Genomic DNA, 22,527 nt, shown 5'->3' on the forward strand with positions numbered 1-22,527 from the left:
CCTCGGACATCTCGTGGCTGGTGCATACTATGTACTGGGACCATTTAGGCTCAACCCCGGATAGGCCACACATCATACAGGCTTCTCGATGGCTGTGCCCTTGACGAGTCACGCACGAGCTGCTGAGCCTTCCTACTTCAGCAGTCATCGCGTATACAGGAATCAGCCCAGCATAAGGAGGGTCCGACTTGGTTCCTTGAGGGTCACATCGTCAAATTACGGTCAAACACCATGCTTCTTCGCTTAGACTGACGCATGAGATCTCGACCATGTGAGACGTAAGGTAACCAACGACATCATGAACGGGTGGAAACGGCGCATATCAAATCATATACCAAAGCTTATGGACGATCATTATGCGAAGTCTTGACTCCTTGCCCGTAATCTACCTTCTACAGGAAACCGTTGAAAACAGGGCGAGGCCCAGGCCATCTGAGTGTACAACATTGTACCTAAGACTTGCTCGATGAACGGCAGACCGTACCTGTCATCCTCCTCACGTGGTCTGTATTCCTATCACAACATTTACCAAGCCCATCGACAGTGAATTGATACAATCTTTAGGCCGTTTCAAATAGGTCAGGTGTATCATTTGCCTCCTTGTTTTCAAAGTACTCCAAAAGTCGGCCGTAAAAGCCTATCTTGCCCTGTCCGAACAGATGAACAACAGCAGCCAAGTCTTGAGCGTCCCTGTCAACCAGCGCATCGGAAAGCCCATGATCTATATGAGCGTTGCGCTCAGCCTCCCGTACCATTGCTACATAAGCCGCCTCATCCGCCCAGCTCCCTGACTTATCCGGATCGACCGGCTGGCCTATTTCATCGTACCGTTCTCGCGGGTTGAGAAGGCGAGGCACAGTACTTAGCTTTCCTTGTGCAGAATATTCGGTCAAGACGCAACGATCACGCAAGAAATATCAGCATCATGATGCCTTCTGGGCAGCCACCTGTGCTTTGACATGCGCTTCGAGTCCTCCCGATGCAATAATAGCCTGCACTGTCGGCGGCAGCTCGCCAACCTTCTCCGTCCACGTCTCACCCCCAGCACCCTCCTGCACCTCAATTAAACTTCGCTGGAAATCCCACGTCAACGTCCATCCGGTGCGGCGCGTGAGCACAGATCGCTCGCCTTCTTTGAGGGGGGGGAATCGCTGGCGCAGCTTATCTACCAATCGGGGCAGTTCGAGGGTCATGAGCGCGTTGTTAATGCTGTTCCGTGCAAAGGTATTGCTAAAGCTTCCCGCTACGACCATAGGGATCTTCTTGGCGAGAATCGCGGTCGCGGCCTGTTCCCGAGACGAGCCTGTGCCGAAGTTGTAGCCCGATACGATAATGTCGCCCTCGTGCGCGAGGGCGTCGAATCCGGGGTCGTAGTTCTGCATGCAGGCACGCGCCATCTCGTCCTTAGTAACGTCATCCCGATAAGTTCTGTGTCAGGCGGTTAGTATGTCCTAGTATAACTCCATCTACTGTAGATTAAAGCCCTTTCTGGTGTCAACTCACAAAGATCCAGGGCTACATAGAAAAAAAGAAACTGTCAGCAATGCATCCCCGACCTGAGACAACTGATGCCAATTACTCACTAGATGCCATCGGTGCTGAGGTTGTCAGAATCGAGCCATGTGATCTGGCCACTGATCTTTTCAGGGAATCCGGGTAGGATATCCGTCTTAGCAGACTCCTCTTCTGCTGACTCAATCCGCTCAACCAGCGAGTCTAGCTGCTGGACGATGTTGGAAATCTGGTCCTCCGTGGACGCCGCTGCGCCAGTCCCGTACCCGTGTTCGATGCCGGACCATCCCGCTGGCTTTTGGTAAGCACCCGGACCTTGTATGGTCCCATGAAGGGCGCTGGCGGCTACAACCTCGGGACTTGCCAGGTACGCTGAGGCCTCTCGAGATCCCATGCGACCCTTGAAAGGTCTGTTACTTGCGCTGATTCCAACCTGATATGCCGATTAGTGATTTCCTTGATTTTAGGTTTCGTCGTCTCACCTCGCCTGCTTCGAGCAAGCCGGGGCCCAGGCCAATACACTGCGCACAGCCAGGCGGCATGGGCTCCGCACCAGCGTCTACTAGAGTCTGCCAATGACCTGCAGTTTCAGCCGCTTCCTGTTCAGGGGCCGACGCCGCTGATATATACATCTTGACGCCATCAGCAAGCTTAAGCTTTGTTTGCGGGTTCGCTTTAGCGGCATCCTGGAAGACCTGAGCGGCCCGGGCTATATCGCTCGCTCGGGAGTTAGTACATGAGACGAGATATGCACGGTCAATCTTGATGTTCTTCTGGGAGAGATCGTGGAGCGGTGTTGCAATCTTGACCGAGTCTGGTCCAGCCACGTATGGTGAAAGGGTCGAGAGGTCGAGGTAGAGTTGCTTGGCATAGACAGCATCGGGGTCAGCTCGGGGAGGATTGGCGAATAGTTGATCTAGTCGCTCGTGGTTGATTCGCATCGCTGTGGTTCGTCCGTTCTTGTATGTCTTTGCTGCATCTGCCTTTTGACGAAGCCAATCCTCCAAGGTCTTATCAATAGGAAAGAGACATGATAACGCGCCCCATTCCGTCGACATGTTACTAATGGTAAGACGGTTGTCGATTGAGAGGCTTGCCATAGTCTTAGGACTCCCATTAACCTCGACTGCGTGATTGAGCACGTCGCTCTTAAAGAGTGTGCACAAGGCCATAATAATATCCTTGCCAGTAACACCAGCTGGGGCTTCTCCTATCAAATTGAGGCGGGCAACTGGGGGTAGCTGATACCATGTCACTCCAGTTTGCCAGATGGCCATGGCATCGGTTCTCACGATCGGAGTGCCGAGGCAGCCTACCCCTCCGTACATGTTGCTATGGCTGTCGGATGCGACTCTGATGAGTAAAAACGTGTTAGCCATTCGTTTTTCTAATGGTTTTATAGAAGACCAGTTCTTTCATGATCTTTTTAATCTTCTATCTTGCCACTCCCGACCCGGTATTTAAAAGTGACGGAGAAAATTCTATAACTCTGCGACAAGGATAAAAATGCCACTTGTTTTTAGTACTTACACCATTGTGCCAGGCCATGCGTGCCCTTCCTCAACCATGATCTGGTGGACGATTCCTCGATATTTGGGATAGAAAGTAATTCCCTGATCGGCGGCGAATGCCTCGATCTCTGCATACTTCTTCAAATTTTTGGGGCTGGTGTTGCTTACGTCATGATCAAGCCCAAAAATGAGCTGTGAGGGCGAATGAACCTTGTCTGCACCCAGCTCTGCCCATTTGATTCGGACCGCTGCGGTGTTGTCGTGTGTCATGCAGTGGAATCTAGACCTCATTAGCAATGATGTGTCTCGTTCGTAGGAGCAGATGGTCTCTCACGGTGACAGAGTAACATAATCGCCAGGACGGGGAGCATTGGACTTTCCCGGACTGCTGATAACGTGCTGTTGTATGATTTTTTCCGTGAGGGTTTGCGGTTTCTGTTTGGAAGGGCTATTGGCGAAGTTTGACGATCTCGCAGCTCCATTCGGAGAAGGGCCAGCTAGTCGACTAACAGTTCCCGTGCTCAATAAGCGGTAGCAGTACCCATGTTGACGTGGTGAGAGGAAGAGACCCCGATGGTCGCGGCGATGAAAGGATTGGCAGTTTATCGCATGGTAAAATCTGCGGCCGAACGATCGAGCGCGACTCCCAGTGACAATCTGTAAATGTCAGCCTTGACCAAGACCAATTGAATAAGTTGATCACCTCACTCACCATGCTACGTATGTACTGTTGTACACAAAGCGACAGAAATTCCAATGTGGTAAAAGGCCAATTTTGTAGACGATGCTGACAAAAATATCGAATTTCAATTTATCCTATTTGGTCAATTATGTAAGCTTGGGGCTTACTAAGATACTTATCTAAGTTAGTACCAATTTTTATGAGCATTGCGTCAGATTAGTTAGCCCTTTCAGGTGACTTGAAATCTCCGAAATTGTTGTAATCCGTAATTACTAGCCGTCAATAGGTGCGCCGCCTTTTTTACGTCCTTCTGCTAGCGCATCGCTCGTTCTCACGATCTCAACAAGATCAATCAGATCATTAGTAATTTCATTAATATCGGCTGTGTGACATATTGTTATCCGGGCTATATTCCTATTTTCAGGGTCACGTGATGCGATTCCGCATCCACAAGCCAATCAACTTACATCATTTCAACCTTCAACCATATACGTATACCTTTCCATACATACTTATCTTTTAACTCAAATAACTTTTCGAACATATACTATTAAATAGCCTGTAAAATTAGAAAAATAATGGTCTAAGTTGCACTATATCAAGTATCTTATTTATAATGGTTCAGTCTTCGTTTTGCATGTGTGATTCATGTTTCTCATCCCAGCACCGATCTAATAAGAGGTATTGGAATCTTTGGTTTGCTATAAATATATTCTTAACATGATCCCTACCTAGCACCAAGAAATGCCTCTTAATTATTTCCATGATGGCATATTGCAGTTCAAAACTAATTCATAGGAATAAAGCACGCATAGACTGACACTGACATCATTTTGGCCTGATGTACGGAATAGCTCAGCTATGAAAAGTGACCGGGGATGACCCCACGAATAAGCGACGCTTCAATTCAAATACCTAAGGCTTTTTTTAATCCGCGGGGTCAGCCCAGACCGAATGCGCCCGACACGATGGTTCGATGGTCCCACACGATGTCAGCCCATCATCCCATCATCGCTTCATTCCTAGTGTTACAGAAAGAAAAGAGTTGCTTATTTCTTTTTCCATGTTAATTCATGTGTTTTATAAAATTCGACTTTAGTTTCTTCTGCTTCTTTTTTTTTTCAATTCACTGTCGATTGTCATTCTCTCTTACAGCTCGGCTTCTTTATCAACTAGAACTTTTGCTTCTCCTTAAACACCATTAAGTCTACCTAAGTTATTCAAGCACAAAATCCAGCTTCAAGGATTAACATTCTCCACAATGGGACCTTCTGCACGTCCTCGGCAGCATATCGATCGGAAAGATCTATATACAAATCTCGAGGCGCGAATACAGTATCTCCACTCATTTATTGATTTCAGTTCAAGTATGAAGCTCAATCTTTACTCGTCACGAATTTTTATATTAACAGGGTCCAAGATGATATCGAGGCCTTGGTGACAGGCTCAAGATACATAAAACAGCTTATCCCCGCCATCGTCAATATTGTCTACCAGAAACTTCTGCAGTATGACATTACGACGCGAGCCCTACAAACCCGGAGTACGAGCTATGAGGGACCGGTAGATGAAAATCTAGATGAAAATAGCCCGCAAATATTACATCGCAAAATGTTCTTAAGGGCGTATCTATCCAAGTTATGTTCGGACCCTAGCACGATGGAATTTTGGGAGTATCTGGACAAAGTGGGGTGAGTGACATACACATAGTTATACGCTTGATCAAACATCAAGATCTCCTAACGATGAACTCTAGTATGATGCATACTGGTCGTGGACGTGAACATCCCTTACACGTCGAATATGTACATATTGGGGCATGTCTCGCCTTCATCCAAGACACTTTTACAGAGGCGCTTCTTTCGCACCCGCGTCTGCGGACGGATAAGAAGATTGCTCTAGTAAGGGCAATCGGCAAGGTCATTTGGGTCCAGAACGACCTTTTCGCGAAGTGGTATGTACGCGACGGCGACGAGTTCGCGGATGAGATGGAGAAGCAGAGAGTCGAACCGGAAGGATTCCTGCACGGGAAGAAGATACTAGAGGACATCGAGGAAGCCGTTCCATCGTCTCCTTCGTGTCCCTTTACAGGGTTTTCTGCTGCAGCTAAGGCAGACGCATGCAATGGATGTGGGGAGAATGGCGAGAAAGAGAATGGGTGCTCATCAGCATTACCTATACGAACGCATGTCGAAACGAATTGAAGTTATACATCACGGCTAGCATCACGGATTCGTTTTCTAGCTTCAGGTTCACGTGGGCTCAAATTAAAGGGCAAGGAAATATGCCATCGGCATACAGTGGCGTCAAGGATAGTGGACTTGGTGGAATCATCTAGGCGTCATTGCGGTAGCATCATAGCGGCGTAAATATACATGCTTTCATTATGAGTGTTTAGGTCAAATACGAACCCTTGAATTTCAGTGTTGTGTTTCATGATACATTGTGTCGGCTTGTGGGTGATACTAGACGCAGGGTGTGCCCAGTTCCCGGATATTGAGAATTTAAACATAATAACTATCAGAAACTACAGACTGGAGATACGACGGACGAGAAACTATAGTACCTACCCTACTAACAGAACGACGAGATCCTTTTAATAGTCTTCTTGATGCCGAGACTCCATATCGTCGGGCCCGGACATATTAACTCATTCTCCTTTATAACATCAACAGTGCCCCTTTTTTTCAATATATTGCACCTCGGGGTCACCGTACGGACGCCCAAGCCTCGAGCGTAGTCCCATCGCTATGTGCGCGCCCACTCAGGCCGCGAGGCCCAACCGCAGCGGCGACGACCATCAATTTGGAAATCCACAGCAGTACGTAGATCACAGCAGTACGTAGATGGTCCTTCTCCATGGGGTCTGTTCCTGTTACGGCGCGGTGTTCATCCAGATCACGTAAGACTTCAACATGGATGCGCCCGATATCGTGCGAGCAAACTTTAGATCTAATCTCCCTTTGTCGGTTGATAGACCAAACCTAATTCCATAAGTTAGAAGATCTAGTTATGGGGCGTTAGATTTGTAGTGGCATAAGGAGACAAGTTTTTTTTAGTAAGACGAGGCGCCTTCTACCTAGCTTGGGCTTCATTGGAGAGCGTGCTATGACTATACTGGCTCCTTGTCACTTTGTGGGTCGTATAACATACCAAGGGTGATCTCTAACAGATACATAATATTCAAAACACCTACTAGTCGTCGTTTGGTCATTGTAAATAGGTGATTATGATCGAAATGTACCAACTGTTAGTTCGCAATAGACGATCGAACTAATATGCAGTTAGCTTCCTAGGAGCTTGCTGTTCAATAGTCTAAGTTGCAGTTTCTAGGACAAGCAGTACACAACTCCATAAACCTATTAGATAAGTCGTCATATCGTAAAAGGCATATTTATCCAGCTTTCCAATGAGACAGAAGATCGTCAACACAATACATCTTGAAAATTCTATTCATGTCTATACTCTATGTTGCTCCATGCCTATGCTTCTCTAATGTGTTCTAAACTCTAGAGAGTTCGTCGCGATTGGTGCTGAACCTTCTAACTCTTCAGAAAAGTCTATTTAGCCCATTTCATAACTCCCGGGTTGGTCGGGTCGCTTTCTACGTATTGGCAAGTACGAGATGTTTCCCATAATGAGCCCATAAATGAATGCTCGTCGCTGTGGTAGAGATCACCGAGAAGAGGCTTAATCGCTCTGGTGGCTTCTTCGGCGTGATAGAAAGGAATTTTCCTAATACACATTAGTTAATTCCGTATCCAATAAATGTAGTAAGACAATAAGTTCTACTTACGAGAACAGGTGGTGCACGACGTGGGTATCGATAATACCATGGAATATGTGGCGGCCAATCCAGCCAAAATCACGATCAACAGTAGCTAAAGCTCCGGCTACAAAAGTCCATCGTTCACCGTCATAATGAGGGACGTCCTTGTGTGTATGGTGAAGATAGGTAATAGCAACTGGGTAAAATGTTAGCTAAGTGCTCGAACCGTCTAATTTTACAATCCATAACATACCTAGCCAATGGTTCACCCAGAGATACGGAACTCCGTATAAGAGGAACACGGTTTGCCACCCAAGAGCCAACGAGCTATAGTAGAGGCCTGCAGCTACAAGTGCAAGGCCCACATCCGAAATCAGAACGTAGAGAGCTTCCTGGGGGCGGAATACTCCGCTGAAAGGATCCAAGTGGCTGCGCCTCCACCATTTGGCCTCCAAGTTCTGCATGCTATCATCTCCAGCCGTTGCGTTGAGAAGCATATACACTTGCCACCCTCCAAGTTGCTGGCCGAGTAGACGGATCAGATTCACCAGAGGCGCATCCTCCAGAACTTCAGCGTTGACGAAAGAACTCAAAGCATCTCCTAGCGATCGAACAAACCAGGAGGGCTTCGTCTGCGGGACGAAAGCCATATCCTTCTGCATATGGCCGGTGAAACGGTGATGGCGAGCGTGAGAGAACTTCCACGAGAAGTAAGGTACACCCAAAGCGCAGTGCAAAACCCAGCCAACTGTGTCATTAAGACGTCGATGGACTGAGAAAGCGCCGTGCCCGCACTCATGCGCTAAGATCCAAAGCCCGACACCGACGAGACCTTGGAGAAATCCGTAGACAACCCACAGAGAAGTACGATAGGCTGGATTAGATACAGAAGGGATATATGTCAAGGCCCCGTAGGTAAGTGCGGCGGCCATGGCGAGATCCCGCGCAACATAGCCTAGCGATCTCCATGTTGAAGGCTGGAAACAGTGAGGAGGAATAGCCTTTCGGATAGTGTTAATGTCTGGCAGTGCCGGCTGCTCTGACTTGGTTTTCTGTGTTTGACATATCAGCATCGAGTCTTCTATCCGTCGTGTTCGTGTATCTTCACATACCAACTGCACTACGCGAGACCTCGCGACAGGCGCTTCAGTCTGAGTAGTAACTGTCGACATAACTAATGGATCTGCTTTAAGCCGATAGCAGCAGTATGGACCAGCTTAGGCGACTTTTCAGTATTCTCGGCTGAATACTCCTCGAATGACCTGCAATTCACCTGTCTCTAGAGAAGATAGAGAGAAGGAAAGAAAACTTCAGGGTCTCGTGTCCGCGTTTTGAATGTTTGCGAAAATTTTCGCCGGGGCAGGTTTTATTATTAGTGCCATTGCCTTTTAACCCCATATCTACCTAGTCTAGGGTTAAGGAAAAAAAAGAAAAAAAGGGGGCGCCTGTCTTTGGAATAATACTCCACCAACCCTTTTCCCTTTTACAAGTTACACGTGGGGGTCTGGAACGTATGTAAATCTTCGTTGAGATCAGCTGGATAAGCCTCAACACAGTTCTGAGTCGGCTTCAGAATGGATAGGGGTCCTGGGGTTTCGATCTTGGAAGCGGGTCTAGCTCAACATCCAAATCTGGTCCATAATTTGCACGGTTCGTAAGTTGGTGGAAGTCGTGAATACTAGTCCGAATCTATCTAATTTCCCCTTTTAGATCCAGGGGTCTCAAGAGGGTCAACCCTGTTCCACGGTTTTAGAAGCATGTGTACAAGGCCTGTGGCCAATAGAATATCGTTTAAAAAAACTGAAGTGGATATACTAAGACCCTTGTTACACCACACTGGTTATTAAGATAAACACATGAAAATTCCTGCAAACGGATGGTTAAAATAGACAGTAAGACAGTAGATCCCATTCATCTCTCCATTTAAAATTTACACGTGTCTGCCCAATATGTTTTGTAGTATTATTATTGTCATCAAAAACTAGAAGAATTATCCCATTCAAACGAGCGAACGTAAAGCGAATTAGTCTATCTATTACTAGAACGATATGAGTTTCCAATACACACCAAAGTCAGGCATTCTCTTGACCGCTATCTCTACTAACCTAGGTATAAAAACAGCATGTCTTTCAAAAGACCAGCTGATGAATTTGACTGAGCCCAAGTACCATTGCACTTAGCAATTCCTTCCAAGCCCACGGATAGGGGGCCGGATGAAAACTGCTCACTGTCTCAGCCATTAGACATTGCAAAGTGTCGGTGACCATCCTAGTAATATGTAGAAGAGAGGTTTTGAAAAGAGGCAGAGACAAGAAGAGGGGGAAAAGGCATAAGATCAACGCCATTCGGACTTATTCATGCTTGTTTTGCTTGTTTGCGTTAGGCTATGCTCTCTTATCATATGCAGATAAAAAACAACCAAGATCCATCTGACCCATTATCTAGCGAGATCCACGCTAAGATAGGAGGTACGTATGTTTTCAATGGGGAAATAACTGAATACCCCTTTTTGATACGCAGAGCTAGTGAGCCGTAGCGGGGGTAAGACCAAGATCCCTGCCTATACTCCTCTTCATAAGCCGAAACTAGAACTTTTCCATAATGTGATGATCGATTATTGCCGACATGAACTTTGAAGGAATCTCAACTGCCCATCATCGAGATATACATATCAGCAATCTCCGGAAGGCTAAAACGACGGGCACCGTTATACTCTTACACGGTACTTTTAATTAGTTAAATCAATATTTTCTTATGTTTTCAGTCGAAATTGTTGCCAATGAGCCGATATTTATTTTATATAACCCCACCATACCCTCTCAGTATTTTTCCTGGTTCACCGACTTTACTGCCGCCCAATAGAACCCAACCACTTCTGATATCCACGTCATACGATGCTGGCGCAAGGCATGGGCCGGCCTTAGCGACAACGCAATGAGGTTGACGAAGCTGGCAGCCTGAGTCAATTTAGGGATCATATTAGAATAAATACTTTGGCCCAGTCACACCTCGTATGTTTCCGCCCTGTTCAATATCTAGCAACCATAGAATTTGTCTGCGTAAGTTAAGCCAGACTCCAATATCACCGAGTATATACTCATGTTCATTATGGGGGGAAAAAAATGTTGCCTTTGCCAGGGACAATATTCAAGCTATGCAATAGGCCTAATAAGCTAAGCATGTAGTTAGTTGTTAGGCATCAAAAGGTCCACCAAGGCCAGTTATTTACTAAGACAAGTTACCAATAGATATACGGTAATTCGGCACAAGAAAAGGTAGGCGTGATAGCCGAGTATTTTAATTATAATAGCTGCTAAGCCTAGTTACCTATCTCCAATATCAGCTTAAGGCCAGATTGTAAAGCTAAGTATAATAGCCCCTGGCTATTTCACTATAGCTATTCCGTTACGTACCAGACCTTAACAAGCACGAGTTTGTGCACGAAAATAAAGATCATGATGACAAGCAAATACTGTTAATAGTAGTTGACAGTAATAACGGATAACCTTATTATAAAGATTTTCTCGCGCAACCCATACTTCTGGGTTCAGATGTAACAAGGTCTTGTGAGGGCTTGGAACGAATTCATATTACTAATAATTTTCTAAGGTCTCAAGGTCCTTAATAATCTCTCTATCTCAATCTAAGAAGATCACGACTTGTTTGTAGACGTTTCTAAGAGATGTATCTCCGTATCTAGTCGCCCCTTCGGTTGTATGTTAATAGCTATCTTGCATACTACCTGCATCGTCTTGTGATGTGTATCATCCAATTGTTCTGATCTTAGTTATCTTAACCCCTTACTGGGTCTCGGCTGTATTCAGATTCCAGTCAACAAGTCTCAGCCATGTTGTCCGTATGATATCAGACAACTCAAGTTGGGTTGGGAACCATCTTACTCGATTTATCGTAATCATTCCATATGGGTTCGATCCCATCTGCGTATTTACTAGTCATCATTTCTCAGGATATAGATATCGTTCATGTATAGGGGCGTCAGACTATGTACTACGTAAACCTGACGAAGAGAAAGAAGGCGCACTCAAACGAAAAAGATAGGTATGAAGTACTGACGCGTGAAAATATGCGCTCGAGAGACTGTCGCAACCCAGCATATATCGATTATTATACTCGTATAGGGTCAGAAGTTCAGTCACAACATAACTTGAAAATAGTAAGATATACATAGTGGCAATGCTCTTTCTGAGGAGTAAGAAGCTTGTGTTCAAAATAGGGGGAAAGAAGAGCACTGTACTGAGTCCTGATAAGCAGGATACTATGTACATGGCCGCAGATTGAGGGAATGATACAGATTATTATAATTATAACAAGAACGAAAGGGTAATTCGTTATTGACCGCAGACACTATTCTGCTATTGAGGTACGTTGGCGGAGAGGCGATCTCTTCAGCTGTTAGGTTGAAAGTCAAATGCTACCGAAGACGCCAGGGTTTTTGGCTCGATTATAATAATAAAAAGTATTTAACTTGCAATATACCACAGTCCCCTACTTTCCGTGTCGGTTTCACGGCTATTTTAGAATTCTCGCTGGATTATCAGATGGTCAAATGATAGTGACTGTTCGGTTACGTTTAAACGGCATCCGGAGACTACCTACTTAACGTTATTTAAGTATCCTATACGCCGAAGTATTCTAGTACGCATTTATAGCATATGGGATGAAAACAATTACGAAGAGAAGCTAACGTTTTCCCTGGTACACGGGTTCATTTGTGGCGGTGCGGGCGGTTACTTGATGCAGGGGAGGAATTAATTCCATCTCATTCACATTTTGTCGAACACCAAAAACGACGCCGTAATCGCTGACTAGCAATTACGCCTTATATATATGATGCGACACATTTCTATCACAATTGCTGCTCTTTACCTTAGGGTTATTCCACTTCATTTCATTTCACTTTAGTAGAGTTCAATTCGACGATACTACCTACAATGAAAAAGTTCCTTTCCAAATTTAAGCGCTCCGCATGGCCGTCCCTATCTGACCGATCCTCGTCGAGTCAAGCATTAAATACAGCTGATAATGTTCGGTCTAATTGTAAGTCCATGGCATTACCCACATCCGAACCCTCAGCTCCGGCCCGTGTAACGAGCTACAACGGCTTAGAGAAACTTCCACCGGAAATACGACGCCAAATACTATCTATTCTGGACTTGCATAACTTAAGCTCATTGGTGCATGCATCTGCTGTTTTCCACGAGCAGTATCTTGAGGACCGACGGTATCTACTCTGTTCATCGCTAGAAACGACACTAGGCACCGTTACCCCCGACGCTTGTGCTGCTTTTCAATCTGGATCTCCTCACTTCTCATACACACGCGAAGATGTGATAAATTTATTAGGGTCCTTTCGGGTTAACCGTCAACCTCTTCACCAGAGGCTTAGAGAACACGAAGCAGTGGAAATGGCCGCTTTCCATTTATCTATAATATCACCTCTCCTCCAACACTACGTTGGTTGGGCCCTGGGTAACCTGGCCATCGAGACGGGAAATATGACTAGAAGTATAAGCCTCAGCCGGGTTGAGGAAACGCGGCTGCTGCGTTCCTTCTACCGTTTCCAACTTTGCTGTAATCTATTCGGAAAAGGCGGCCAGAGGCCATGTACAAAACAAACCTTAGGATTCCGCCCCGTCGAGATTCTTCAGTTATTTTTCTGCTTATTTGAGCCGTGGGAAGTTGAGGAAATATCCTGCATTAATACTTTCGCTCAGGATAAGTATGACCATATATTTAGAGAGATTTCCTGGGACGTAAATGAGAGAAACCCAAAATTCGACGGCCAACGCCCGCCTACACCCGAAGGGGCTTTTGATTTTGACAATAGTTGTATGTTTTGGTCGTTCGTCCAAGAAGCGCTTGCGGCAAGTATTGTCGGTTCAACTACTGACATGAGTAATTAGGGGCTAGGGAGCGGCTACTGACCGGAACTGTGTCTCGTGGCCTTGAATTGCTACACAAAGTAACTTTCAAAATCGAGAATCACTCCCAACTGGTCCAGACGATGCAAGAGTATATCACTTGGCCCTTAGGAAATTTCATCGCAAAAGAAGCTCTGGGAGAGACGGCGCAGTGGGAGCGGCGCCAGGATGCCCTCTCTGAAAGAGATGAGAAGCAGAACCGACGCGATCCGCTACCATTCAATGGAGATTCAGAGTCATGTCCGCCGCTGGCTTGGACATTGATATGGGGCGGCACCTATAGCAACTTATATGGGTACTACATACAGGATACTATTCGTCGATTCGGTTACGTTTTCTTCGACGCCACGACGATAGAGTCGTTAGGCGCTAAAGATATCTTACTTCGAGAGTGGAAGAAAGATTGGGGTGATAGCGATCCACGAAATGATATTTAAAGACTACCTACCTAATTCAAGTCACATTATGGATAAAACATACATCGCATGGGAGATTTACCTAATCAATATTCATTACACCCGTCTACCTCCTAGTCCTTTTCGAAAGGTCTAGCCTGACTAGAGATGACTTAACTCTCGTGTCCATGTCTGTTCCTAAATGTTCAAGGGCAAATCTTAATAATGTGCCTTGCTCGCATGCCTCCTCAAGAGATAAAGGATCAACAACACCCAGTAGCTGACGATAGAACTCGTATAGGGCAAGTCGCTCCCTTGTATCGACATGCGAGGAGATCCCATAGAACTTTGCTGCATTCATCAGCTTGGGTGTTGAGTCAATGGCATTGAGTTCGCCAATTGCTATATACTGCAGCAACCTCCAAACATGTGCACGTTTCTCCGGTTTGGTCGAGATGAATTTTCTGAAAAAGGGCCATTCATCGATCCGATCGCCATATCCATACTTATCAAAGACGGAAGGCAGGGTGTAGGAACTCCAGGCCCTGTAAAACTCGTCGAAAGGGCATATCGGTGGGTCAGGAGGACCATCGTATGGGATTCCAAGGCTTTTGCAGTAAGCCCTCCGGGCCTTGCGTCCAAACAATAACGTGGAGTATAACCCCCCGAGCCAGCCCTCGGAGTGTTGAATCCCTTCGGGAGTTAGGTCGCGACCGATGCATGTAGCGAATCCGAAGTCATACCACTGATCTACAGCAAGTTCTATAGGCGGTGGGCTGGAATTTTGAAGTGTCAAGGCGAAGAAAGTAAAACATCGCCGCTTATCTAACGGTTCCAGTTGTTCCATGGTCTTTCCACTATCTTGGCCCTTGAGATATGGCCTCGCTTCTTCAAACACTCTTGCTAGGTAAGATTTAGGAGATTCTTGGCTCGGCTCAACTGTCTTGTCTTGGCTTAACAGGTGGGTGTTGCGAAGAAGCCACGGGAAATACTTCCCACGCGATTCCTCTGGTATCTTGTTGAACGCCTGCGCGATCTGATCCAAGAGGATCCCGTTCCTCCTCCAGCCGTCAACAGTCTCACTAGGAACGTCGAAGTATTTGAACAAGCCGATGTAGACGCCAAGCAGATGCGATTGCTCGTCCCGAGTCTTACAGCGGTTAAATCCAAAGTCGTCTAATACTTCAGGGTCATCCGGCATCCTATCTTCAAAGCAGTCTCGGCATAGATAATCTGCTGTAGTGAGTGGTCGCAAATTGCAATAGAAGATATGATAAAGTCTCATCTGCTTCTGGCAATGCTCACTACAGTACCAATCTCTACCGCAGAGGGTACAGCGCCGTGATGTTATATTGTCGCATGTCTTACATTCGCCCTCTGTCTCGTGCTCCACAGGAAGCCGGGATCGAGATGGAGTCTCACTAAGAGTGTCCTCACTTTGCGGGGAGATAGGCCTAGATGAATGGAACTTGTTAAATACTCGACCAACCCATACTTAAGAAATTTCATTCTTACCTTATTATAGGTGCTCTCAAAATAGAATGCTCTCTATCCGTTTGGAGATGATTCCTTATCAGTGTCGCCAAGTGTTGGTCCTCAGTATGCGGCACAACAGTTGCAATCGAGGAACCTCCGACAGTTGACTCTTTTACGTGAGGTCTAGGCTTCGTATTGTGCCGAAGGGACTTCGTTACTTGGCTCTGTAACTTTTTAACTGCCTCGGAAAGCAATCTGAGGGAGCCTTCGCTAATCCCGTCAAGCTCAGGTATAGTCCACAATTCATAGACTTTTCCGTGACAACCCCGGCAAGCGAATCCGGTCGTCGAAAGGAAACTGTAACAGAGGAGGCAGGACCGTTTACTGCAACCGACGTATTTGAACGCATGGTCCAGCTGCACACCCCTCTTGGATAAGTCCAACACAAGCTGAACTTCAGCGTGGATGTTATTCTCGGTCGCCTTGAGCTTCCCAAATCTATTTACTAGTTTATCCCTGTTCCACGTTGATGACTTATCTGCCCCTGAATGCATCAAGGCCCTCGTCTCCACGTCGTTAAACTTCAGGCCGAGTGACTTAAAAACTTGACCAACAGTCCAGGGGGGGATCATAGGTTGCCCCTTGGCGAGGGGCGCCTTTTTAATGAGGGACGTGAACTCGACCCATCGTACACGCAACTTGTCGAACCCTTCAATCCTTTCGATGGCTCGAACAAAAGTTAGGAGGGCTACGTGAGGTCGACTCAATAGATAGACCAAATCGCCAATTTGCCGGCCGACCGATGGCTTCTCTGGCTGGATTTGCTCAAAAATGGACATGTTATGGAGGGTTCGTATGTGATACGCCTCTAGGACAATCTTATTTAGGTCGTGGGGCACTTGGTTCAAGACCAGAGATAGCGCCTCGATCTGCACCGCAAGGGCTCTGATGGTATCCGAGCCGGACTGTTTCATCAGTTGGATCCGGCCTTGGTTCAGATATTTTTGCAAATCTGATATATACCCCTTTACCCTCGGCGTGTATTGAGTTAGGATTAGCTCCCGCAACTCGTTTGTGTCTTGAAGCGAAACTATATGCTCTGGTAAGTATCGGTGTAAAGCTATACCCCCCGAAAGGAAACATACTTAGACAGCCCACTATGCGCCCTAGGACCTTCTCTAAGGCCGTTATAAAGTCTTTATCCGTTTGCTTTAACCCGGAGTTCTTGGCGACGGTGACCTCAGGGACTCCCAAGTTCTCTATCATCAATGCAGCAGCTACTTGATAGCCACCTCTTGTATGTGATAGAATCTCGGATAATCGGTCAAGGAATGCGCGCTTAAGCTTATCATTGTCGAAGTTGGTCAACGGTTGTCCCGCAATGGAATCACCATCTTCTGCTGGCTCTGTCACATCGAGGCCTGCTTCACAGGGGTCGAATGTAATAACATCACCAGCTTGCCCTCCGTTGCGAAGGCTCAATATCTTGGTGTATGCTTCGAAGCGAGGCTTATCCAGGCCATCTAGCCCCCAATGGAATGTATGGCTCATTGTCTTAGTCAATATTGAATGTAACTGGGAGGAGTAAAGATAGCTGCGCCAGCAGCGCTCGATCGAGGCGGGGAAATAATGTTTACATTTACATCAAGAAGCGGTAGGCTGCATTCTGCTGCACACGTAGCCAATATGATCTATCATTAGCTGGAGGGTTACATACCTACCTACCGAACTTGACATAATAAATCATGCGACCAAATAGTTGGTTATTGCAATACTATAGGTCTAAATAGCCACACGTATTGGAGCCAACTTGCAAATTAGTTATGGTACGTTTTTCTACTTAGAGTTTCTTTTTGTTGCTGGTACTCGAGAACCCTCTTTCTCCTGACCGTTGCGTGGGTACGCTTTGCGATATGAGATCTAAGCAGCTTCTGCGAGGTGTTTAAGTCAGAGACCCAAACCAAGCCCGTATCATCATCAGTAGAACAGGTACGGTGCCGCTCTCTTGAAGAAGGGTAGCAACTCGCTCTACTATTCTGATCTGACGGCATTCTGTCTGGGTAGGTGGGTAGTATTATGTATAACTTTTAAGACTCGGGAACGTATAAGACAGAGAGAGAAAGAGGTTAGCATTACAGAGCCAAAATGAAAAAGAGAGGCAGGCTGCTAAGTAATTAATCAAACAACCCTTGTAATCATTCGGATCTGACTTACCCGTTATAGGCATTGCAAAGCTTGGCAGCGGATGTAATCCGTAATTCATAGTCTACCGTACAGCCCTACACCCCGCATCTCGCCTTGGCAACTTGGCAACATCAACTTCTACCTCAGTTAGGAGACAGCTAAGAAAACTCGATTTGAAATGGAAATTTGTTTATTTCACGTATCACATACCTATTCTTATAATATTTCATATTTTCAAGATATTACATACGCTATCCTAAGACATAGTACTCATACTCGTTAACTTAGGTACGAAGTACGATGCAGGCTTACTCACCGCTATTATCCCTCCCGCGAGAAGTGCTTGATCGTATTATCGACTTTTATCTCACCTTTAACCACGAAGATTTTGAGGATACACTGCGTCCCCATCTTGTATATATGGGTGACACGGCATACTCACGTCCGTTACCTAGCTTGATGCTAGCCTCAAAGGATTTGTACCGCGAGCTTTCTCCCATAGTTCACAGACAAGCTATCTTGCGCGTTCAGGTTTCCGGATTGAACGACCGGCGAATTAGCTTCGCCGTCCATGGAAAACTTCGGTTCGACCGGCTAGAAAAGCTCTGGCTACTTATGGCAAAGGAGCACGCCAATTGGAATAGTTGGTTGTCGTTCTTTGGAGAGGTTACTGACCGTACCAAAAACCTCAAAGCCTTGGTGATTGATTGGGCGCCTAGGCCAGTCGGCTCCGTAGGCTCCGTAGGGTGGACTGGTCGCGTGAACGCAAAGAAGGAGGACGAGTTCTTCAAAATGATAGGAACTCTGAAGGAACTTCGCCTCATCCAAATCTACGGCGACATCTCACCAGAATGGATTAGCCGGCTTGAAGGACTTGCGCCGCATGTCGTGTATTATCGAAACCGGTGGTGGCGAGAGCCCGGGATGGATTAATGCCCTATGTCTTCTATTGTAAGCCTAAGATACCAATTGAATTATATTAGTTATGTCTATATCTACTGGCTCGACATCTTACTTTAGTAATAGGTAGGGAAATAGTGGCATAAGTAAGGTTGATATAGTTATATCTTTTATAACTATATGTTGCCCCGGTATACTTTTTGAGCTATGGTTGCAAGTTACAAATGCTTCAAGGTAAGACACTTATTGGTAAAGTGGGTAGATTCTCGTATAGTTGCAGAGTTGCAGAGATGCAGCAAACCTCCCGGAATGATAACGTGCTCTAAGCAAACTCGCCTACTACCACCAATTATTATTATTCATCATTATTACATATGTAGTACGAGCGGAAATGATTGCTTAGCCCCCCAGCCCCCACATGGAAAGAGAAGCAAAGCAGGAACGGTATCCGATACGACGTATAGCCCTGGTATGTAATTCCTAATCAGGTATCTATACCTTGATATGATAACACTTACCCCGCGGAATCCTTGTATAATAGCTGAATAGGTAGGTACCTCTTAACATTAAACTTGCCTTCCCATTGGAATTTAACTGACGATAAGGCACAGATAAATTACATAGGAGGCAGGTACGGCCCCCAAATATTTCTGCACGCAGTCGTAGGCAAAGTTACATCGACTTCGAAAAAGCGTCATATTTTAAATCGGCAGTTGATCGGCAAGCACGTCACCTTACAGAATAATGGCTGTATTATGTATTATCAGCAAGTGCTTACCTAGGTCTTACCTATACCTTGTACGTATTAGGTATCGTATGAGTATGTAAACAAAACAAGACGAAAAAAAAAGGGAGTGGGGCATTCGGTTATAAAAAATGGACTGACTCGTTATAAAACCGGTGAGCTGAGCCTTCATCTCTCATTCCTGCGACTTCTCTGTTTGTTTTCTCGCTCGCCCTCGTTTCTCCCTTGAGTTCTCCCTCGAGTTCATCAAAGGTTAGGGGAAATCATGCACGTTACCGGCCGGGGAACTGCTACGGCAGCTCTGCAGCTCATTTCTCTCTATACCTCCCTCACATTAGCAAGCTCGCTGCCGAATCATATTGAGAGGTTGATTAGGAAACAAGCACCTGCTGAGCCTTCCAATGTCACAACCATAAAGTCTCCAAATGGAGTCACAATCCGTTATAAGGAACCGGAGCTCGAGGGTGTATGCGAGACAACTCCTGGAGTTAATTCATATTCAGGCTACGTCGACCTCGATGAGGAAACGCACATGTTCTTCTGGTTTTTCGAAGCAAGGTCAAATCCCGATGAAGCGCCTCTGACGTTGTGGCTTAACGGCGGACCTGGTAGCGATTCGATGATTGGACTTTTTGAGGGTACATTTCTCTTCGCATGAATACCAAATACCAAATTTAGTTGGAAACTGGTACACTAACTACTATCAAATAGAACTCGGACCGTGTAATGTCACTCATAATGGCACCTCGGTCGTGAATCCATATGCTTGGAACGAAGTGAGCAATCTTCTCTTCCTCTCCCAGCCAATTGGAGTCGGCTTTTCGTACGCCGACGCGGTTGTAGGTGTTGTGAACCAAACCACGGGACTACCTGTGAACTCATCCAAACCCGATGGTCGGTATAGCGACGTCGACCCATACAGGTTCGACACTACGGATCTTGCAGCAAAGGGAACCTGGGAAGTTTTACAGGCTTTCATCCAGGAACTGCCAGTCCTAGATGAGACCGTCAAGTCTCGCAGTTTCAACCTCTGGACTGAGAGCTACGGTGGCCATTACGGTCCAGCATTTTTCAAGTATTTCTACGACCAGAATAAGTTGATTCAGGATGGGAGTATCCCTGGTGTCGAACTCACCATGCATACGCTCGGCGTCATAAATGGTATCATATCGGAGAGGATCCAAGCACCTTATTACGCCGAAATGGCTTTTAAGAATACGTATGGGATTGAGGCCGTGAACCAATCCATCTATGACTATATGAAGACGAATTACTATTTCCCTGGTGGTTGCCGCGATTCAATCGACTTATGCTTCGAGTCAGACCGCTCTACACCAGATGGCAAGGCAGTCTGCTCCCAGGCCACGGCCATTTGTAGGGGCTTGGTGGAATCGCCGTATTAGTGAGTTAGACTCATAGTTTCTTCTTTTAGGGCAGACAATAATTCTAACAGCAAGCAGCGTGGTTAGCGGGCGAAACCCTTATGATATCCGTGCCGAGAGCGATGCAAGTATCCCGCCCGGATACTGGGCCAACTATCTTAATACCGCGAAAGTCCAGAATGCTATTGGTGTCGATATCAATTACACATCTACAAGCAGCAACCAAATATATACAGGCTTCGATTATACCGGCGACTTTGTCTACCCAAATCTATTGGAGGATCTCGAGGGTCTCTTAGCGTACGATGTTCGCATCGCAATGATATACGGCGATGCTGTAAGACCCTGACCCTCTCCTTCTACATCCGCATGCGCCATTTTACACAGAGTATAAATTTGTTAATACGATGCTAACAATTGTGTAATAGGATTATATATGCAATTGGATGGGTGGGGAAGCCGTGTCGTTGGCTGTAAACTATACCCACAAGAAAGAGTTCAAAGAAGCAGGCTACGCCCCATTCGTAGTCGATGGCGTTGAATATGGAGAAAGTAGGCAGTACGGTAACTTCAGCTTCACGCGGGTGTATGACTCGGGACACGAAGTGCCGTACTATCAGCCAAAGGCTGCTCTAGAGCTTTTCAGACGAGTACTAGGAAACCTTGTCATCTCAGACGGAGCAGAACTGACGCCTACTTATAAAAGTGAGGGCACAGCTAACGCCACACATACCAATAGCTATATATCATACTATACGGGAAGGCCGGGAGACTGGAAGAACTGATAGAACATAATGATGGAATTGTAATTTAGACATGTTCGTAGACTCGACGAGACAGCCTAAATATACAGCATCTTACTCGCACGAAGACTTTGACGAAGACTTATTAGGAATCGGAAATCAGATTCAAGCATGCATATTCCAAAATCAGGAGAGAGAACATGCTGTTATCGAATCCAAAGCTAGTGATATGGGGTTCCATTTTCCACGACTAGACAAGGATGTGAGTGTTATCTGTCCCTACTGCCAAACCAAAGAGAATTTAAAAAGTTAGAGGATATTAAAGACGGTCTGAAGCCTGTGAGACTACCTAAGGGATTCGATGACAATCAAATTACGCCGAATTATTCACTCTCCTTCACATAGCTTAAATATGACTAGTCGAATATAATAACCCTACCGCAACGCTGATCTACGAGTAATGGGGATAATAGAGTGTCGAACAACCTGTTCTCCTTTACTGAAGATAATGGGGAATGGAACAATGATGATTGTATATCGTACCGTCAGATTAACCCTTTCCGAGAACACCATAATCGGTCCACAAGCAGCTACGTGAATAGGGGAAGTGAGGTAGGTACCTAACCTAAGGTATCTAAGGTAGGTAGTGGCAACAAGTTAGCTAAGACATCCTTTAGATAGTCGGGTTGCCTCATATTGTCCGAGTTCTCTATAGTTAGCAGTGAAAGCAAAATAACCCTAACGCCTACCGTAACGAATTGATGCTATCCCCTAGACTGGCATAAAACAGCAAACCCTTTATAATCGGTAGAGTACGTAAAGTTCAACGCGATTCATTAACATAAAAGAAAAAACCTTACAATATGCCTCTATAATAAATATGATTGGCCAATCTAATAATATAGAGCCAGTTTATCTTCTTTAAGAAATCTTGATGTATTGATACCGAAAATAGTGGGTTTGCTGTTTTATGCCAGTCTAGAGGATAGTCATTTCCCCTTTATCCGCTAGATTTTAGGTATGGTGAGTTGATGTCCCCTTGAAGACAAACGAGGGATTTGTTTACATAGAAATATGTTCACGGTATCTTACGGACGGCACAATGTTAAAGTATCATCAATTGCTACATGGTATCTGAATGAAAATATAATAAGGTGCTGACAAGCTTCCGTAGGAGGTAGTCAATATCCACCCGGCATGCATGATAAAAGACTCCCCGGCGAGAAGCTACGGTATAATGCATAAATTAAGGCTAGAGTATTAGAGGAGGTGAGCTATTCCTTTCT

General features: G+C 45.8%; 9 protein-coding genes across 9 annotated transcripts; 4 read left to right on the forward strand and 5 right to left on the reverse strand.

The window, feature by feature from the left end:
- Window positions 1-560: 560 nt before the first annotated feature.
- Window positions 561-3,738, reverse strand: F5Y00DRAFT_257686 (uncharacterized protein; the record flags this gene model as incomplete). The annotated part of the gene is made up of 8 exons (XM_048010595.1): window positions 561-866; window positions 948-1,428; window positions 1,504-1,515; window positions 1,584-1,945; window positions 1,995-2,865; window positions 3,043-3,303; window positions 3,358-3,680; window positions 3,727-3,738. The coding sequence occupies 8 exons, from the start codon at window positions 3,736-3,738 to the stop codon at window positions 561-563; spliced, it is 2,628 nt and encodes an 875-aa protein (XP_047868960.1).
- Window positions 3,739-4,731: 993 nt separating this feature from the next.
- Window positions 4,732-6,191, forward strand: F5Y00DRAFT_225192 (Protoglobin-domain-containing protein). Its single transcript, XM_048006137.1, has 3 exons — window positions 4,732-5,072; window positions 5,126-5,396; window positions 5,462-6,191. The coding sequence occupies exons 1-3, from the start codon at window positions 4,967-4,969 to the stop codon at window positions 5,907-5,909; spliced, it is 825 nt and encodes a 274-aa protein (XP_047868961.1). The 5' UTR covers window positions 4,732-4,966; the 3' UTR covers window positions 5,910-6,191.
- A 936-nt stretch (window positions 6,192-7,127) lies between these two features.
- Window positions 7,128-9,079, reverse strand: F5Y00DRAFT_130733 (fatty acid desaturase-domain-containing protein). Its single transcript, XM_048004203.1, has 4 exons — window positions 8,587-9,079; window positions 7,728-8,526; window positions 7,502-7,670; window positions 7,128-7,440 (listed from the first exon to the last, which is right to left on the reverse strand). The coding sequence occupies exons 1-4, from the start codon at window positions 8,644-8,646 to the stop codon at window positions 7,266-7,268; spliced, it is 1,203 nt and encodes a 400-aa protein (XP_047868962.1). The 5' UTR covers window positions 8,647-9,079; the 3' UTR covers window positions 7,128-7,265.
- Window positions 9,080-9,467: 388 nt separating this feature from the next.
- On the reverse strand, window positions 9,468-9,833 carry F5Y00DRAFT_225196 (uncharacterized protein). Its single transcript, XM_048006138.1, has one exon. It carries the CDS (start codon window positions 9,817-9,819, stop codon window positions 9,604-9,606), a length of 216 nt encoding a protein of 71 aa, XP_047868963.1. The 5' UTR covers window positions 9,820-9,833; the 3' UTR covers window positions 9,468-9,603.
- Window positions 9,834-12,540: 2,707 nt separating this feature from the next.
- On the forward strand, window positions 12,541-13,853 carry F5Y00DRAFT_271577 (uncharacterized protein; the record flags this gene model as incomplete). The annotated part of the gene is made up of 2 exons (XM_048012822.1): window positions 12,541-13,324; window positions 13,399-13,853. The coding sequence occupies 2 exons, from the start codon at window positions 12,541-12,543 to the stop codon at window positions 13,851-13,853; spliced, it is 1,239 nt and encodes a 412-aa protein (XP_047868964.1).
- Window positions 13,854-13,873: 20 nt separating this feature from the next.
- Window positions 13,874-16,971, reverse strand: F5Y00DRAFT_130748 (uncharacterized protein). The gene is made up of 3 exons (XM_048004205.1): window positions 16,433-16,971; window positions 15,327-16,377; window positions 13,874-15,265 (listed from the first exon to the last, which is right to left on the reverse strand). Exons 1-3 carry the CDS (start codon window positions 16,836-16,838, stop codon window positions 13,939-13,941), a joined length of 2,784 nt encoding a protein of 927 aa, XP_047868965.1. The 5' UTR covers window positions 16,839-16,971; the 3' UTR covers window positions 13,874-13,938.
- F5Y00DRAFT_130744 (uncharacterized protein) lies at window positions 16,972-17,404 on the reverse strand. Its single transcript, XM_048004204.1, has one exon. It carries the CDS (start codon window positions 17,336-17,338, stop codon window positions 17,105-17,107), a length of 234 nt encoding a protein of 77 aa, XP_047868966.1. The 5' UTR covers window positions 17,339-17,404; the 3' UTR covers window positions 16,972-17,104.
- Window positions 17,405-17,602: 198 nt separating this feature from the next.
- Window positions 17,603-18,437, forward strand: F5Y00DRAFT_225200 (uncharacterized protein). Its single transcript, XM_048006139.1, has one exon. The coding sequence runs from the start codon at window positions 17,772-17,774 to the stop codon at window positions 18,402-18,404; it is 633 nt and encodes a 210-aa protein (XP_047868967.1). The 5' UTR covers window positions 17,603-17,771; the 3' UTR covers window positions 18,405-18,437.
- A 791-nt stretch (window positions 18,438-19,228) lies between these two features.
- On the forward strand, window positions 19,229-21,363 carry F5Y00DRAFT_130753 (peptidase). Its single transcript, XM_048004206.1, has 4 exons — window positions 19,229-19,754; window positions 19,828-20,518; window positions 20,577-20,835; window positions 20,927-21,363. Exons 1-4 carry the CDS (start codon window positions 19,382-19,384, stop codon window positions 21,281-21,283), a joined length of 1,680 nt encoding a protein of 559 aa, XP_047868968.1. The 5' UTR covers window positions 19,229-19,381; the 3' UTR covers window positions 21,284-21,363.
- The last annotated feature ends 1,164 nt before the right edge of the window (window positions 21,364-22,527 follow it).

This window comes from Daldinia vernicosa, assembly GCF_022497035.1.
Source record: "Daldinia vernicosa strain CBS 139.73 unplaced genomic scaffold F5Y00scaffold_4, whole genome shotgun sequence".
NCBI classification, from domain to species: Eukaryota; Fungi; Ascomycota; class Sordariomycetes; order Xylariales; family Hypoxylaceae; genus Daldinia; species Daldinia vernicosa.